The sequence below is a fragment of the Poecilia reticulata genome, chromosome 8 (genome assembly GCF_904066995.2).
Source record: "Poecilia reticulata chromosome 8, P_reticulata-male-v2, whole genome shotgun sequence".
Lineage (NCBI taxonomy): Eukaryota > Metazoa > Chordata > Actinopteri > Cyprinodontiformes > Poeciliidae > Poecilia > Poecilia reticulata.
Window position 1 is genome coordinate 12,261,976 of NC_088837.1, and position 19,474 is coordinate 12,281,449.

General features: G+C 37.8%; 1 protein-coding gene across 5 annotated transcripts; it reads left to right on the forward strand.

Annotated features, from left to right (window-relative positions):
* The first annotated feature begins 48 nt into the window (after positions 1-48).
* LOC103469295 (mitochondrial Rho GTPase 1-A) lies at positions 49-17,869 on the forward strand. Of its 5 annotated transcripts, none has more exons than XM_008416880.3 (20): positions 49-474; positions 3,217-3,275; positions 3,418-3,499; positions 3,820-3,863; positions 3,940-3,993; positions 4,404-4,456; positions 4,735-4,843; positions 5,931-6,032; positions 6,723-6,821; positions 6,956-7,064; positions 7,150-7,270; positions 7,695-7,779; positions 7,907-8,052; positions 8,193-8,293; positions 8,514-8,644; positions 9,732-9,815; positions 9,936-10,058; positions 10,135-10,337; positions 12,214-12,336; positions 17,101-17,869. In XM_008416880.3, the coding sequence occupies exons 1-20, from the start codon at positions 438-440 to the stop codon at positions 17,216-17,218; spliced, it is 1,983 nt and encodes a 660-aa protein (XP_008415102.2). In that variant the 5' UTR covers positions 49-437; the 3' UTR covers positions 17,219-17,869. The 5 variants fall into 5 exon arrangements, with proteins under 5 accessions (XP_008415102.2, XP_008415103.2, XP_008415104.2 ...); XM_008416881.3 differs by having other exon boundaries at positions 3,823-3,863; XM_008416882.3 differs by lacking the exon at positions 17,101-17,869 and adding an exon at positions 13,740-14,550.
* The last annotated feature ends 1,605 nt before the right edge of the window (positions 17,870-19,474 follow it).

Here is a 19,474-nt window from a genome sequence, read left to right on the forward strand (position 1 = left end):
CGCCAGAGGGCAGCATAACCACTAGTTATATTTGGGCTTTGAGAGTTTTGTCCCACATGGCTCACTGTAGCAACCCGGTGTTGGAGGTCGGGCATGCTCCTGAAACGTCCACTGCGAACTGATCCACTGGCGCCGAAATGAGCGCGATTAAGATAAAAATACGCACAAACAAGACACAGAAACGCTTTTAAATCGTGTTTTTGCTCGACTGTTAACCCGCGACTTGACGCAAAGTGTGGAGCAACCGCAGAAGAGCTTTGGGAAGTGTCCGTCCGTTTTGTCCTACAAAGGCGGCGGGTGTTTGACAGCGGGAGGGCCCGACGTTAGGAAACCGCTGCGGCTGGAGGAGGAGGAGGCAGGAGAAGAAGGAGGAAGGCTCTCCGAAGACTCAATGAAACATTAAGGAGTCATTTCTGCTGAGGGAAGCGAGCTGAGTCATGAGGAAGGACGTGAGGATACTCCTTGTTGGAGAACGTAAGTAGAGGGATGTAGTCGGTAAATATGGCAGACTGATAAAATGAGCTAGAGGTTACTGCTAACAGAGAGAGGCTCTGAAATCCAACCGTTTAGCATTGATTCTTTTAATAACATGCGAGCATATAATGTATGAAGGAATTATTGCCTATTTTTCTCTTTTAGGTGAGGTTACTAGTCTTAATTGTTTATTTGTGACTGTAAATTTAGAAACGGACTCTTCTGTAGTCACCATATATCTTCAATTAGTTGAATTTGCATTCATTTTCACCATTTTACCCAGATTCCTGGCTCTTTTGAGGCTTAAACAAATAAACACAAATATTTAAACCATTTTGTTGAAATATTTCGTCTGTCTTTTAGTCAAAACATCTTGGCAACATTTTCTAATGTAACAATAATTCTATTTGACGAATCACTTCTGTATTTAAAAATTACGGTAATATTAGCTGAGAAGCATTTCAAAGAGCAAAATTATGGGTTTGTGTCCCATAATTTAAAAAAATCTCTAATAAATGCCCCAATTTCCATTTTATATATAGCAGCCATCCACCATGCTAATCTTGAATTTTTAGCTTTTTTAATTATTAAAATAAATATTATTTAACTTGTAACTGTCATTTTATTCATTCATAGTATTACGGTAATCTCACCATTAAAAACAGCCACAGAAAATGTTCTGCCTTGAAACAAAAAGGCATTTGTCTTGTTATAGTTCTTAGTGTAAACAAAATATTGAAATTTTGATTTATTTCCTTTTTTTTATGGAAACGGGACATTACACAGGTATCAAGTCAGTTTCTTTTTGGTTTACAGGTGCTTGAAAATATGAGGAAAGACTATTTTGGTTGTTTAAAAAAAATCTAATGCGCATTTTCAGCTACAGCTATTTCATAGTAAATGCTCAGCAGTTCTGGAGACATTTCCGTTACAAAGATGCACCAATAAAACATTTTCTTCCTGATTCTGAATTAAGGTTTCCTTTGAGGTCTGACCTGCTGATTACAGCCGATTTTAGATCAAGAAAAGATTTGTGCATCAGAATGAATGAATAGCCCCAAACTTTACCTAATTTTTATTGAACTGAAATAAGTGCATTAAAGTAGATGCTGTTGGTCAATGCTGCTGTAGATCAGTATAGTGGAAGCTGTTTGTTTGATGCATTTGATGGATGTGAAATAAATATCAAGATTATTCAATGTTTGACCAAACAAAATGATCAGATTTCTATTTTAGACTCAATGTTATTATTTCATTTACTTTTTGGAAGGAAATAATATCTGATTGGCACATAAATTAGCTGCATATTTGTTTAATTATTATTTTTTTGATTATCTTAAAAAGCCATGAGTAAAATATATTTACTAAAAATGTAGTTGTCATATTACTTGTTAGGCTTTAACTAAAACCCATAACTTGAAGATATTAACATTTTTATTGTGGATTAGTTATGTATATATTCAATTTACAAAAATATTCCTCACATTTCCTTTAGTTTGACAAACTATGCTCTAGTTGGCGTAAGTTATTCTGGGTAAATAACATCTTAATATCAGAATCCCAACTTTTCCCACCCAAACTTTGCAGGTATTGAATCACGTCCTACTAAACTTTCCTTCACCTGGTTTGTTTGTTCTCCTGACACGTTGTCAGAACTATTTACATTTCATCGCTCCAGTAGGACTGTTACTGAGAGCAGGGCAGCCAAACGCTACGTGACACCTGAAGTGGAGTCACTCAGCTGTCTGAGAGGTAGATGGTTGTAAAATATGATCATACAGATTATTTTTTAAAGCTATTTGCAACTTTTCACTTACTTTGTTGATTTAACTGTATTGCAAGCATATTCTTGTAGATGAATGTGGTTTTGTATATGTTCTTAGTCTTAGCATTGTAAATTGTTAAAACAGGAGATAAAAAAATGTGCAGAGATTAGAAATATTTTTTTTCATTAATATCAGTCAGTGGAAAATAAATTTTTTAAATATTTTAATTGATATGAATTTTTTTGCATATGTTATGCCTTTGTTGTAATTATAACTAATTTTAAGGCTGCACAATTATTTGGGGGAAAATAAATGTTTTGGGAATATTGCAATGTAGTCATGACTGTGATAAATAAATTCTTACCTGAACAGAGTTAATGTTTTCAGACCTCTTTTATAGGAAGAGCCGGGATGATGAGTAATTTCTCTGTTTTTGGAAAAATATAGAATTAATTGTTTTCATCTCAATATGATTTTATTGAAAATGTTGCTTTGTCAAAGAAAGAAAAGCTTTAGCAAAGCCTCTAAGTACCCTCCTAAATGTTTTCAGTTTCATAAAACAACCAATGTCACTAAATATTTTACTGTCACTGAGATACTGTCGTATTTTTGAAAATCACATATTTTCAAAAAAATTTGATTTTTTAAAATGTAAAAAAAAAAGCTCACGTTTGTTGCGGTTTAAGGAGTTATTTGAAATACAGCCAGTCATATTTGCTCAATGATCTTTGATGTTTCTCCAGAGATTTACATGTCGGGTCAGACGGTAATGTTTTGGGACCTTTTGTTGAGTGCAGAGTTATTAAGCTTTTTATTGCAATCCTTTGAGAAGACTTGCAACTCTTTCAATAGTTAATGATGCAGACAGTATTTCCCTTAATGTATTAAAACTCTATTTCCTGTTGCTGTACCCATCATGCCAGTATAAATGTCAGAGTGCTCTTAATGGCTTCATTGTTTTCCTGTTGTCCTGCAGCCAAGGTGGGGAAGACGTCGCTGATCATGTCTCTGGTTAGTGAGGAGTTTCCCGATGAGGTACGTATCAACGTACACCCTGATGGTGTGCAATATGTCAGATTTTAACTGACTGTTTATTGCACATAAATTTGTGTTTTATACACTTGTTGAAGTGAAAAAATGACGCCAGCCTGGATTATAACGGTGGTCTGTCTGTCAGGTTCCTCTCAGAGCTGAAGAGATCACCATCCCAGCTGATGTGACCCCAGAGCGGGTACCCACACACATCGTGGACTATTCTGGTAACTCTGTCTTTACACGCAAACAAATCTCTGAGAAAAACCGTAGAAACATCACAATTAACAAACCTGTCAGTGTTAAACCCCTCTAACCTTTCTGCGCTTGTTCATACTTTGAATTTATTTTAGTATATGTCTACCAGGCCGGAATTTGTTACTTATAATAAAAGACTCAAGCTTAAGTTACCTATTTATACACCAACGTTATTTAGATTCTTGATATTCTAAGAGTTTCTCCAAATAAAGCACCCGACAGAAAATATTAAAATTCAGGAGGTATGGAAAAAAATGTCATTGATTAATGTATTTTCTGTTATATTTAGAAGCAGAGCAAACTGATGAGCAGCTCTATCAAGAAATCTCCAAGGTAGGTTTGATTTGATTCTCATTGTTCTTGGTTTATCTCATGTGTCTCAAGCTGATGGTTCTGTTTCTCTTTGCAGGCCAACGTGATCTGCATAGTTTATTCAGTTAACAACAAGAAGTCCATCGAAAAGGTGAAAATAATTTCCCTCCACAATAAGCACAGTTACAACTACAGTGTGGTTAAAAACTGAATTTAATGCCCTAAATATCAGACCTGATGAAGGCATACTTCCTGCTCTGTCTGGAAAAAAGACATTTTTATTCTGATTTTAATACTTTACAGATCTGGATATTAAAAAAAAGATTTTTCTGTGTTTTTTACATTCTCAGTTTGCAGCTTCTACACTTTAACTCTGATGACTGTAGAAATATTTGTAAAAAAAATTAAGAGTCAGGCTTTGTACTGAGATCTCAATATTAGCTGAAAAGGTTTAAAAGCTTTGGTAATTTGTCTTTGGAACTGCAGTAAAAAAAAATGTTTTCTTGATCAAATCTGGTTCAGATCATTAGCAGAATCTAATTCTGTATCTTCCTCCTAAAGGTGACAACCCACTGGATTCCTCTTATAAGCGACCGTACAGATAAAGACAGCAGGTGAGTAAAGGCTACAGTAGCAATCCTTGTTTCATAGTTAATCTTTCATGTACTTTTTCAGTTCATTTTAATTACAAAACACATTTTAAAATGTTTATTTTTTGTGGTTTATGAGATATATCTTGATTTAAAAAAAAAAACTTTATTAAAGTGATACTAGCAAAGAGTTTTGTCTTTACAGACACAGTTTAATAGATTAAAACAATTGTTGTTGATGCTGATTGGTTTTATGTTGATCAGCTTCATTATTTCTGTAACAATAACTGTCTGTATTTCAGGGTACCACTGATTCTCGTGGGGAACAAGTCAGACCTGGTGGAGCACAGCAGCATGGAGACCATCCTGCCCATCATGAATCAGTACCAGGACATTGAGACCTGTGTGGAGGTAAAACACTGATTCAGCCTCTTATTCTTCACACAAGATGATGAATGTGATGTAAGTAGGCTACAGAATCAGGCTTAATTACAGTAGAGTGATGAACCTATGAAATGGTGAAGGGCCTGCTGAGAACAGAAGTCAGACCCCGACTCCGTTTACATTCTGGCTGAGTCATTAATGGGTTTATGTTACCCAGTCCCTCGCTCAGACCCCCTGACGTGGCTGAGTTAGAGGCTTGGCTGGCATCTGTCTGCATTGCTGCTTTTATTCAGATTTCTACCATGCCACACATCCCAGCGCAGTTTTTTCCTCTTCAGACAGATCGGTTACAAGGTTAGAGGAGCTCAGCAAGGAGGACGTGAGAGACGGCACATACACTGTTGGCACAGATTTAGACTGTCACAGCTACCGCACTAAATAGTGTGAAGCAGTTTTACTGCGGCCTCAGAGAGGTCAGGGGTTACGATACACAACATGGAGATCTGGTTCGGTTTGTCCAACTTATTGGCATAGGATGGAGGTGTGAGATGCTGGTGGGTTGATAACTAAGTAAAAGTAGCAGAGTTTACAGTATTTATACAAAAAAACTGGATAACATGAAGCTGCTCTGGGATAATGTATGATCATCACAGAAAACTCCCGTATCTCTGACTCGTTCTCCAGCATCAAAGGCTTTAACCCATTGAAACAATATGTGATTTTTGAAACCGTAACAATTAGTTAAAATTAAAAATAAAAATTCAGGTTCAGTTTGCTAGATTTTCTTGAGGGTTTGCAAAAACAATTTTAGTTTGAAACATTCTGAGATGTTCTAAATAAAAAGTGAAAACCTAAATTTGAAAGAGATTTGTGTAGCTGTAATAAAGCCAACAGGAAGTATCGACTTTGGAGAAAGAAGTCCCTTTGTGTGCAGAGTAAGTTGATACGTATGAGTAAATGTATCCTTATGAGAATAATGCATTAGTATTTTGCATATGTATTTATCTCCATCATTGAATCTCCTAAACCTTTTGTCTGTACGGATTACTAGTTTTACATTTCAGGACATTTTTTTTTTTGTCCAAGACTTAATTTGAACTTTTTTTCCCCACAGTGTTCTGCCAAGAATCTGAAGAACATCTCTGAGCTTTTCTACTACGCCCAGAAGGCCGTTCTTCACCCGACCGGACCTCTGTACTGCCCAGAAGAGAAGGAGGTGAGGTTTGTTAGAAGCAGAACACATTTTGAACTTTGAAAATGCAGCGGAAACATTTATATTGGTAGGTGTTTGGTGTGTGGTGCAGCTCAGGTATTTCTGGGCTGTTTTCCCTGCAGGCATTTTGACAGGCCAAACTTGTTGCATCTGTGTGATCACTATCAGTAACTCTGGCGCACTTCCTGCTGTGGCGTAGCTAAATGTTAGCTTAGGTAGCTCACATTAATAAAAGTGGAAATTATTAGAGATCAGTTGTTACCCAGCCAACCATCCTCTGTTTTTTGATATTTCTGAAATGCATGAGTGGCTAGAAATAAAGGTGATTTCTCAAGTATTTGTCTAAAATGATGTGAGAGATTTGAACTTTAATAAACCTGTTGGAAAAGGAAATAGTTCCTGTTTGCTGCAAAAAATCAGCTCAGAGAAAAGAATAATCATCTAGGAATTAGGAAGTCATCGTAACATCGAGTTTATTTTAGAAATGCTGCTTTTAGCATTTTGATGCTGAAGGTCTGACCAGTTGATGCCAGTTTTAGATTATTCTGATTTCTTTTTAATAGATTCAAGCTCAATCCTGAATATAAAAATGAGGAGAGTGAACTGAAGAGTACTTTTCCACTCTGAGGTCGCCTTCAACAGATCTGATTATTTTATATCCTCATAAATTTCGACCCTTCCTGTGTGTTGCAGTTGAAACCTTCGTGCATTAAGGCTCTAACTCGGATATTTAAAATCTCCGACCTGGACAACGATGGGGTCCTGAACGACAACGAACTCAACTTCTTCCAGGTAATTCCTTAATTATGCGTTTGATTGTCAGATCTGTTGCTACAGAAATTAATATAAGCTTATTTAAAGAGGCATATTTAGGCATGAACATATCTGGGAAAAATTTCTCAATGTGTTGTTGCTTACGTTTACAGAGAACCTGTTTCAATACGCCTCTGGCACCTCAAGCCTTAGAAGACGTGAAGAACGTGGTGAGGAGGAACATGGCTGACGGAGTCAGAGATGACGGACTCACCCTCAAAGGTCAGACTTTGTGTCTCTTTGGTTTCCTTTGCCTCTCTGTCAGGTTTTGACTGGATCTCATCCTCTCATTGGCTGGTCGTTTCAGGCTTCCTCTTCCTGCACACTCTGTTCATCCAGCGAGGTCGACACGAAACCACGTGGACTGTGCTGAGGAGGTTTGGATACGACGACGACCTGGAGCTCACGCAGGAATATCTGTTCCCTCTGTAAGCATTTACTCACGACACAGTTCTGTTTAAAAGTAAAAATTAAAAATTTACAATGCAACATGCCAGAATTAAATATGTTTAGTTTCGTCTCCCAATTAGGTTTTGATAGAAAACATCCAGATAGAGGCAAAACAGGCCAGTTTATTCACTGCGACTCTTATTGAAAACAGTATTTCACTTCTCTGTATTTAAGAGTGCAATAAAAATAAACACCTCCATGATTCAGTCTGACTCTTAAAAGGTTTTGATATTACCTCATGGCCATGAAAACCTGCCAGTGGTCATATATTTCCCGGTCCTGTGTGGTTGCTGGTGTTGCCTTATATAACACAAACTGACCCAGAGTCCATCTCTGTTTAGACGCTGCTGTTGGAAACTCTTCAGGTCAGCTGCTGAACTCATGTTTGTGCCTCTATTTCAGGATAAAAGTCCCTCCAGACTGCACCACTGAGCTAAACCACAACGCTTACCTCTTTCTTCAGAGTGTCTTTGACAAACACGACAAAGTGAGTGGTCATGCACAACAGAGCAGTTTGGTTAGTTTGTGCCTATTTAGTTGAAAATGCACTCCTAATTTTAATGCAGCAGTTTTTCTGCCAAAACCAAAAGTTTTACCTGATTGGTTCAATGCAGGACAGAGACTGTGCGCTTTCCCCAGAGGAAGTGAAGGACCTGTTCAACGTGTTTCCCTACATGCCCTGGGGTCCAGATGTCAACAACACGGTGTGCACCAACGATGAGGGATGGATCACATACCAGGGATACCTCTCCCAGTGGACGTGAGTGGCTTTCTATTAATACACGCGTACAGGCGCCTCTGTCCCACCAACTTTGATTAACCCAAATACCTTCAACACAAGGTCAGACACCAGAGTTTCAGAACATCCAAGTCCTGATTCCTCCTTGTTTTTGCTGGCAGGTTAACAACATATCTGGACGTCCAGAGGAGTTTGGAGTATTTAGGTTACCTCGGCTACTCCATCATCTGTGAACAGGAGTCCCAAGCCGCTGCTATTACTGGTAATGGATCAGATTGTGTTTAATGTTAAATAGTTTTTAGGTAAGCTGCAGTTGAACAGCAAATAAGCAGGGATTTTAACAAAACAATGCATGTTATCATTTGAATCTAAATGGTTTTGTTTCTGTAAAAGCATCTAAAAGTTGTTAAACATATGCAACGGAATAATTATTATATTTACTTATTTGTTGCTCTTATTTTTTGTGTCAATTTCTTCCTTAGTGACGCGTAACAAGCGCATCGATCTGCAGAAGAAACAAACGCAGCGAAGCGTCTTCCGGTGCAACGTGTTGGGGGCGCGCGGCAGCGGGAAAAGTGGCTTCCTGCAAGCTTTCCTCGGCAGAAACCTGCAGGTCAGTCAGAGCGACTGAAAACATTTCAGAAAATACATCCCATATTATTTATTTCAGATGTATCACACAATTTACCGATAAATATGTATATTTGTAGAATGTTTCAAATTACAATCAATGTAAATAATTGAGAAAATAAAATTGAGTGAGGAAATGTTTGGTTTATAGAAAAAAACTAATAACTAATTATCTTAGTAGATTTTGTTGATTTATATACAAATTATCTATGATTTGCTACATAATTTGATTTTCACATCAAATGTAATTTCATTCATTAGTATTTTGACTTACGAACTGCAAAACACTAATTCAAAAACCAAAGCAATGCATTTTCACAACATTTTTTTTTAACAATTGACAAATTTTGAAGAACATACATTTAGTGTAGGATTAGCTTGTCCGTATTAACACTTGCAGATTTATAACAAAGCTAATTTATTTTAATCCAGATGTCAAATAAGATGTTAAACAGCCCCATACCTCACTCCGAAAAAATAAAGCCAATTTCAGAATTTTGTTGAGTTTTGTTTCATGATTGGTGGAACCTTTAGATAATAAAACATTAATCAAGCAGTTGAAAGTAGGAGAAGTAATATTATTTTAGACAGTCTGAATTGTCTAAAGACAGGAAAAGTATATAATTTGAAAAAAAATTTTTTAATGAAAAATAAAAAACATGACAATAAATGGATCAGCTAGTGTTAAAGTGCTTGTCGGCATCTATAATGTGAAATTTAAAGATCTGAAATTATTTTCTGCTTTAATATTTTGTGGAAAACTTTCACTTGTTGTGAAATCTAAATGCAGCACTTGCTGAAACCTGTGTGGAAATGATTTATTGCACTCTACTAGCAATACCCAACATGCTTATTGTTAATCCATTCTTCAAAATGGTAAAGACAAGAGAACATGACATTCAGGCGAGACAAAGATTTACAAAATGGCTAAAATGACAACAAAAAAAAAACTTCCATCTTAAACTTGCTCACATCCACTTCTGTCAATAAATAGTTCAAATTTAACTTATTTTAACTCAAAGCAAAAATGTCCCTTAAATGGATATTATTGACTTCATTGTCCACCACAGAGACAGATGCGGATCAGAGAAGACCACAAGTCCTACTATGCCATCAGCACGACCTACGTTTACGGTCAGGAGAAGTACCTGCTGGTAAGAACCTTTCATTCTGAGCAGAAGCTCTCTGGATTGCAGCTGAATAATCGCTCTGTATTACAGCTTCAGTTCGGGGCTGACAGCTAATCCCTCCGTCTCTTTTCCGCTCTCCGCCAGCTCCACGAGGTGATGCCAGATTTCGACATCCTGTCCGAGCCCGACCTGACCTGCGACGTGGTCTGCCTGGTCTACGACATGAATGACCCTCGTTCTTTTGAGTACTGTGCTAAAGTCTACAAGGTGCGGCTCCAGATGGTTTGGTTGATAACTTTCTGTATCAGTATACAAGAAACATTTTAACTATTTCTTCCTGCAGGACTGCTTCTTAGACAGCAAGACGCCCTGCGTCGTGGTCGCTGCCAAGTCCGACCTGCACGAGGTTCGGCAGCAGTACAGCCAGTCGCCACTCGACTTCTGCCGCAAGCACAAGCTCCACCCGCCGCAGCCGTTCACGTGCAACACGACCGAGGCGCCCAGTAAGGACCTCTACACCAGACTCACCACCATGGCCATGCACCCGTGAGTATCAAAACACAACCAAAGCTTTTACTCCTCATCTAACCTGCCTTGCTTCTTTCTGGAAGAATATCTGACCATAAGAGATTAAACACCATCTATTTTATTACGTAACTTCTACATGATGTGATTCACCTGAAGTTGTTCAAGTTTGGTCTCAGTCTCTGAAATCAAGTTTCCACTTTTCCACCGTACATCCCAGGAAAGTATCACTAACTGTTTGTCTCTAATAAACCAGAGCTGAATAGTTTCATTCAGTCATGGAAGTCTCTCTAAACCTGATCGGTGTCTTACAAACTCAAAGCTCTTTGATCAGATTAGATTGGATTATGAAGCACTTAAAGGGATGTGCTTGTTTAATCTGATTGTAGCCCCATTCTTTAAATACTGAAATCACACAATCGGCTGAGTGCGAGTAGCAATTTATCAGTTTAAATAAAAGTCATGGCAGATGGGCTTCTGGGTAAACTGAGGCTTTGTGATGTTGGGTGGGATCTGCTCTAAACATGAGGTTATCAGGAAAACCAGCTTGTTTGTTTTGTTGATCCTCTGCAGTCTGACTGTCCTCATGCTTCACTTCTCAATAAGCAGGATTTAGTCGTGCATTTTAAGTTTTTGGTTTACAACCAGCAAGTTTTTGTAGAGAATTGTTTTCACATTATTTAAAATTTTGCCTAATACATGAATTTATTGTGATCAAAGTGATAAATGTCTGACAGTTATCTTCATAAGGCATAAATTATATTTTCTTTCAATGGTAATGAAGGATAAATGTGTGTAAAAACACTAAAAGTTTATTCTCACTTCCATAAATTTTGTTTTAATTTAGTTGTAATCTTTTGGATACAATTTAACTTAACTATTTAACTTGCCTGCTTTAGGTCGACTTGAATTTTGTATCAAAATTTTCCTGATTTGTTGTTTTAGGTACTTTTACATCTTTAAAACTTATTTCTTTATACATTAGTGAAATATTTATGCAAGGATGGGTTTAGTTTTAACATTTAGCATTTATTTATGATTGATGATTCTATTTAAAACATTTTTTTCCTCACTGAAGGAATTAACACAGATTAAATTTCAGATTTTTTCCCCTAAGACATTTAACGCAAATTTGTTCTGCTGAAATAAAAGATTAATTTATTTTAAGGTATTGTTAGTCAAGATTACCAGGGGTGCTTACGATGGTTTCATTCCATTAAGAGGATTTTTACTTTTCTTTAGTTGGTCATCAATTTGTCCATAACGACTTCTGTTAAATGAATCTGTAATGATTCACATGTAGAGTTGAGCCGCAGCTTTGTTTTATGTTCTTGTCAGTGTTTATGTAAAGATGCTCCATTAACCTTTTGTGCTTCAGCTTTGTGTCCTGCAGTTTCACCAAGCGCTGGACGTAAAAAACGCTGTTACCCTTCACCAAAAAGCATTAACAGAAGCTGTAAAAGAAAAAAACACAAAGCATAACAATAATAGTGTTTTTTATTGTACTGCTTAGCTGCAGCATAACTACAAACATCATGATTAACCTTGACTTGAGGAAAGGCTAATACTTCATGGTTCATGCCACACAGTTCACTTTTTTTGTTGTTTTATCAACTTGTGTGTAATCTGAGTAACCAGTTAGGAAAATATGTATAAAAAAAACTGACTTGTAATTTTTTTCCCTTGGTTTTCTGGTCCTCCTAACAGCTTCATACTTTGATTAGGTGTTCGTTACCATTTTTTTTTTTAAATTAAAGTAGCAAACAAAGAAAGACATGAACTGATCTAATCTTAGGGTTGAACTGATTGCCCCGCCTTCATCGTTTTTGTATGCTGTTTGCTGTGTGTTGTGTTGCTCTCGTAGTGAACACACACATCTCTCTGTGTCTGTCCGCAGCCACGCCCGCCTCCGCTGCATGTGTTCCTGCAACAGATGCACTTATTGCCTGTGTCAAAACCTCCTCAAGTTGGAGCTGCTGCGCAGCATTAAGGCGCAACTCCGCAGGGTCGTTTACAACAGGTTCATACACAGACGAAGCCGTAGTGTTTTACCCTAGACTCCCTGCTCTTCCTCTCCAGACTCAGTAACGCTGCTGGCAGTCGTAGCTCCTCTGCTCTCCCTCAGTTTTTGGCAGCAGTCAGATTTCCTCTGCATTTCCACTGCAGGAACTACAAGAGTCTCATTAGATGCAGAACAGGAATGGTTTTGGTTGCTGTTGAAGGAAAAGACTTGCACATATCAATGCGCCTGTATGTGTTGGATCATTTTAAATGAGACATCCTTGTTCATTTGGTGTTGGATGTCTCGGTTTCTGCTGCAGCTCCAGCCGGCCGAGCCGCTCTCTGCTCAGTCTGGCACATGGCGGTGTGACCAGCCTGTGCCAGCTAACGCCCAGGCTGCTAGCCAGGGAGGTACCGTGTGTCTGCGTGGAAGTGGCTTGTTGCATGCTGCATGACTGTGCAGCGCTAGCTAAACGGACAGGGAAACATTTTAGTTTTCTGAGGCATTTTTATTAAAATGAGGATTGATTTATTAAAGCGAGAGAAGTAAATACACATTTTTAAGCCAAATGGAAATTTATTTACAGCCTGGTGGTAGCGTTTCATCATAGAGTTGACCTGAATTCAAAGTCCAAATAAATAAAAGCTGTAAAACTCGATTGTCCAGCGACATGGCCGGGCCCGGGCGTTCTGACATCACTCTGAACTATGGAATTCCAAGAAGTGCATTTGTGGGAAGAAAAATCCAGATTTACTAAAAATTAAATGTTCAAAAACTTAAAATATGCCTAATTGATCAATTTGAATTTATCACCAAGCTCTAGTGTGGATTTAATATCACTTCTGATGCATTATAAAGATGCAGAAAACAAACTAAAGCTTCTTACAGCCTTTTCTAGCTTGTGTCAGATCAGTGAGCTGATTGATGCCTGAGGTCCTGCAGTGGATTTACAGACTGTAAACTCTGACTTGTTTATGTACAAAATGAGAGAAACACAGCCAGTCTTCTGTGTTTGTGTTTCATTCGCTCTGAAAACTTCAGTTTGTTCAGCATGTTTAATTTCTCACTGAACTCAAAAATTCAAAATACTTGTTTTCTCTGGATAACTTTAATCAGCTGCTCATCCAATAAGATTTGATGTTTTCAGTCTCATTTTGTCTTTATTTTCTTGCCTACTGCTCAAGTCTTAACACACAGCGGGCCATAATATTTCTGCTTTGTATTTGAATTTGAATTGGACGTAACCAGGTTGCGTCTGTGTCTACTGTGTGTTAAGGCCTGATAAATTTGATTAACAGGCTTTTTGTAATCAGAATGTGTGTTTTAATGTTTTTGATTGATTAAACTGCACCGATCACTTTCATTTCATCCTGTTTTTCTTTCCCCCCCTCCACGCCTGTTAATGTCTTTCCTCTCTGTAGGTGTTCATATCCGTGTTTCTGGCTGCCGCTTTTCCTCTTCCTCTTGCATCTCCTAACCTTTTTTTAACACCTGACGTTCTGGCTTACTTGTTCTCTAGCTTTTAAATTGAACCCATGTTGGTGCTTAGCGAAATGCTGCCATCTACTGGTGGGTGAGAGGTTTTGTCTCCGTCTCTATAATAACAGGAGCTCAGTGTTTTGAATCTGGTGGGAGTTTGGGTTAACCAGAGTGATGGGAGTTGTCGGGTGTGGGAATGTATCTGATAAATTTGACCCAAATGGAACCGGATCGCGCCACGTTTCATTTAGTGCTAACCTGTTTTTGTTTTGATTCCTTTTTCTTCTTCTCGGTTATTAAAGCAGCATGTAGCTGTAGATCATCACAGCCAGCTGAGCGAGAACGACTCCAGGAAATGCTTAGGGTTCAATAAGGTTTCACACCAGGAGAGCCAGAGTGGTCAAAAAGATGAATCTGATAATAAATGAAAGAATCATAACATCTTCAGGCTATAATAATAGGTTTATCAGGGGACAGTATTACTTTCCAGGCTGGCTATTTTTTGGTGTGAACTGCGTTTATTTGCTGTGTTTGTGGAGCTTTTTGTGTTTGAACTCTAAAGAGATGTGGAGCTGGGTGAAGCTGTTTTTTAAAATCATTATTATTATTTTTTTCTATTGTTTTATATGATTTAAAATAAACTTTTCTGTTAATGAAAAAACATTTTGAACCACTACTTCCAATTCACTGGTTTGATCAAATTCAACAACCTTTAATGGTATAAAGCTTGAAGATTTTAGATTTATACACATTTTTTTAAAAAAAATTAATGTTCTGTTTACTTTTTTATCCCAACTTTAAATCATAGTTTAATGCAATCATATAACTATATTATAGGATGCATTAAGATTCTTCCATTGTTTTGAATTTGGAAGGAGTTCAGTGGTGAACCTTTAACAAAAGTGCTTCACAAATAATAACATTTGTCAATTGTCATTGCAAATGAAACCAACCAGTTAACTTTAGATTTTAACAGTCATTTCATTAAATATAATACATAGCTATATATTCATAGCTGTGAAATCTTTTAACTTGAGGGTATCAGTGTTACGGTTTAAAGGGATTCACTGGACGAAAAGTCTAATTATGAATTGTTTAAAATATATTTTTTAAAGAATCGTGGTCATTTTTAGATTCACTGATGTTTGATAAATTTTCTTCTGTACCAGAGATAATAAACTAGAGGTCATAATTAGGATTTCCCCTCCACTCCCTGAGACTTAGCATCTGGATCACCTAAATCTACCGCGGTGATCATCGAATGCCGACTTACTGGCCACTTTACTAGGTACACCTGAATGGAGAGTTTTTGCTCTTAAAGCAGCCTCAATTTTTTCTGTGGAAAAGACGCAACAAGGTTTCTGGAACATTCCTTAATTTTTTTGCTCCGTATTAACAGGAAAAGATTGTATAGTGGGTTAAAGTTTGGTTTTCTGCACATCCACGATTCATTTGCTGTTTCTACCAATCGCCCCTAGAGTACTACATTGTATTGAGGCCTGTTGACTAATCACTTCAAAAACCAACAAGCCATTTTCTGACCCCTGACTTGAGATTTTGCATTTAGTCTCTCAAATCTTTGTTCTTCCACGTTTTGATGTGGATGAACAAAAGTCGTCTTTGCCACATCCAGACGCCTAAACCCATCAAGTCTCTGCTTTGTGACTGGCAGCCAAATCGGTGTACCTAATAAAGTTGCTCCAACGTTCTTGTGATTGTTAAACTTCACACACTGATATTGATATTTCTGCATCGTGCAGGTTAAAATTAAAACAAACCATCTTGGATTTAATATTAATGCTGGTTTTAAATTCCTAATAGTAAAACAGTAACAGATGCATCACTAATCCATAGTTGCAGCCCCAGTGTGTATAATTCTGCGGTATCGCCCAGCTTCACCTGCTGTGTGGCGCTGTGACTGTGTTTGTGGGAACGCTGCTGGGCTGGGTGGAAGTAGCTCTGAGCTTCCTGCTGTCAGGGGAGGATTTCAGGCTGGTGCTGCAGGTTAGACGGTCATCTGCAGCATAGAGGAGCCCGCTTACATGAAGGCCTCTGCTTCAGCAGCCAGCTTCTCCACAAAGGTAAAGAGAGAAACCACACCGACGGAGAGTCTCACAGTCTGCAGCTGGTCTTACTCTCGTTTCTGGCCAGAACGGTTACTATTGAAAGGCTTTTAGTCTGGCTTCTCTTTTTTATGCTTACAAGAACATCAGTCGTGGTGTGTTTCGTTTCACTATAAAGACATATTTAAAAAGAAGAAAACCTGGCTTTGGTTTTCTTTTTCTTCTGCTTTTAACTGGCTTTTTGCTCCTTTATTGCTTTCAGTTTAGTTCGCAGCTCATTGTCTTTATTTGGTTAGCAAATGTTAAACAGCTCTGGAGGAAGCACGGGAGATTATAAGATGTCATTTTATGTAATAGAGTTGAAGAAATGCTCAAGTTTCAAGGATTTTTTTTTTTTTAAGTAATGTTTTCCCAAAGCCTGTCCAAACCTGCTTATGCTGAATGCTGATTGATTCTGCTTGTTAGAGTGATTCTATATGATCAATCAGGTGTCAAGTGTCAAAAACAGAGAATTAAAAGCAGACATGGTATTAGACTGGAGGTACAGCCGTCAGTAAACAATTAGCATCATTTTGACCCACAAAATAACTCAAATTCCAACTGCTGTAATTAGTAATGTAACACACTTTATTACTCATTAGTTATTGTTTATAGTTATACCTGTGAGATGTATTTATAATGCTTTAATTACATTTTCATATTCTGGTTTTGATAGATTAACAAAAATATTGAGAACATACTAGTTGAGTTATTTTTCTCTGGTAGCTAGCTTTACATAAATAGAGCGTGTAGCTCATTGTGTATTTAAAACAAAGTTTGGTAGCTGTCCAAGTCAGAGATTAAGGAAGGGCAAATACTGTACTGTGTATTGATTTTTATTTTATCGGCTCATTTCCCCCCTCTGATTCCTCCAGAGCTGCCGTAGAAATTAGATAATAAAGTTTTGTTGTTAGATTTGCTGCTTTTCTGACACCCACCTGTTTCTCTCTCCCTGCATCTCCTCGTTGTTTGACTCTGTACCTTTAAACCAAATGTCAAAACAAAGCCCAGGTTCCTGTTTCAGGCTCATTTTTATCCTCCGTGGTTCAGATTCAGGAAGTTACTCTCTGTGGAGCCCCTTCAGCTTTGCTTTGTCATTTGGCAACTCGGAGAAAGCCCATCACCTGGTCCTGGTTCATGCTGCTTCCTGTTTGGGTTTTGACCCGCCCTCACCTCCTCTGTCGCGTCTGTCCTCTCTCAGGCACATGGCCCAGGCGGACCTGAAGAACTCCACCTTCTGGCTGAGGGCCAGCCTCGGCGCCACCGTGTTCGCAGTGTTGGGCTTCGCCATGTACAGAGTGCTTCTAAAACACCGGTGATGGCGCGGGACGAGACGGCGGCTACTTTCCACTTTGGTCCTTTTTGTTCCTTTCTACCTGAGAGACTAAAATAAAATTTGAAAAAAGACTGTCTGAACAAACCAAACGGGCTCATGGCCTCGAACCCACCTCTCCCCTTTTCTGTCCAAGCAGCACGAGCGAGAAACAAACTTTTATACGATTGTGGTTTACCTGTATGTAGTTGGCGAAGAGACACTATTTCTAAATGCATTGTTTCTGTGATCTTTTGGCCTAATCTGTTAGTTAAAAACTGATTTATCTCAGATGATCTGGTCCCGTTTTAATCCTCAGGCTCTCATCTAGTTCGACATGTGAGGCAGCCAAAATGAAACACTGCAAAGGGACTTGAATCTGTTTGTATTAAAGTATATGCAGTATGTTATGTATTTATGTAAGACTGTAGGACCTGTAGAGGAGAACCACAAGCCAAACGCAGCATCAGCAGGAGCAAAGCAGCATTTAACACCGACATCATCATGCACTTGTTTCATTTGTGTGTTAATTTATTAACCCGTTGTTTGGAGTGCACCACATGAAACAGATTGCTCATGTATTTTTGTATTTAGTATTATTGCTCAACGTTTCTGACTGCTTTTATTTTTCTGGTTTTCAAATAAAGCTTTGACCTTCGTTTTCTTTCCGTTTCTGCACCACGAGCAAACGACTCTACGACGACCTCACCTTCCTAAAACTAGAAACGTGTTCACCGCACACTGCATCTTTATCTGCAGCATTTACAATAAAGACTTCGATATCCGGTTCTAGCTTTGTGTTTGTGTGTCAATAAGTGGAACCACTTAGCTGCATTTGGAGTAATTCAACACCCACTGTGAAATTTGTTTTTAATTGTTCGGGTGTTTAGCAGTACACCAATTATCCAAAAACACCTAAAATAGTAAATAAAGTCATAATAACAGTGCTTTTGCTCAGATTCAGCACTAAATTGTACTTCGATTGGCAGCTGCAGTCAATATTCAACCCCCTAAGCAGAATTTATCAGACTTTTTCATAAGCTGTTATTGCATTTGATGCGTCTGCAATGGAGCACCTCAAATTTTGTTTTTGTTAAAAATATTGCAAAGTCAAGAAAATAATCCTAAAGAATAAAAAACTCAGAGATGCGATGATTGCTTTGGCTAAGAAAGTAAAAGGAACAACAGGAAAGGCCTGAAATGTTAAAAGGCATTCAACTAGAAGCCTACTTCACTGGTTTAAAGTTGAAGTAGCAGTGACTACGCCCCCTGGTGGCAGGAAGAAGAAATGACTGCCACCAGATTGAGGTGAAAAAGAAAAACATTCACTGACTGTAAATCACCTGCAGCAAGACTTGATGACAGTAGTCTCTGAGAAAGTGGTTTCCAATGTGCATTTGAGACCTTTTTATTTTTTAAAAAAAATCATAAAATTGTGAAATTTTCAGTAGGTATTAAAATCTTAAAATAATTCTAGGTACATAAGGATTTTTTTCAAACTGTTTATTTACTTTTACTTAAATGTCATTAAATATAGGAGCACAGCCATCCAGAAACAGTCACTCAAATCACACTGAAGTGCCCTCATTTATTAAACCACTTTGTACTTCCTTGTTGCTGAAAATGTGCTAAAATTACCTTTTCCTTTTAAACCTGGCTAAATAAAGCAAATGTATCTCAGGAAGCAGTGACTCATGTTCCATTTTTGTTTCTGAGAGAAAATAGTTTTCAATTCCAAGTCCATCTCGAAGCTCACCCAAAACATTTTATGCATGAAATTTGAATAAACAAAAACCTTTTTGTTTCCGATAAGTAGATCTCTCTTGTTTTTAGAAAACGTTATTTAAAATGTTTTATGTTTATTTTGTTGACAAGATAAGAAAATAATAATTACATTTCTTTTTTTTTACTCTCACAACTTGTGTTTTTTTTTTTTGGTCTACTAGTATTTTACACTTGACAGTTTCGGCTTTCATATCTACAAGTTTGGAAACCAATCCTCTAAAGTTTCATTTTCAACTGTAGTGCATTTAACATCACAAGGCTCCATGTCTGAGGTCTTAAACCATTTGAGACCCAAAAGCACAAGAAAAACTGACTCCATAGTGACCCAAGCCCCAAAATGAGGGTAATATAAACTAAAATTGGAACTTTTCAGCTGACAGATCAGTGTTGTGTTTGGAGAAGGAAAGAAAAAGGACAAAGAATTTGGCTTGCTTTGCTTCCTCTGGAAAAACCTTGTCCCTAAAGGGGTTTGGAGGAG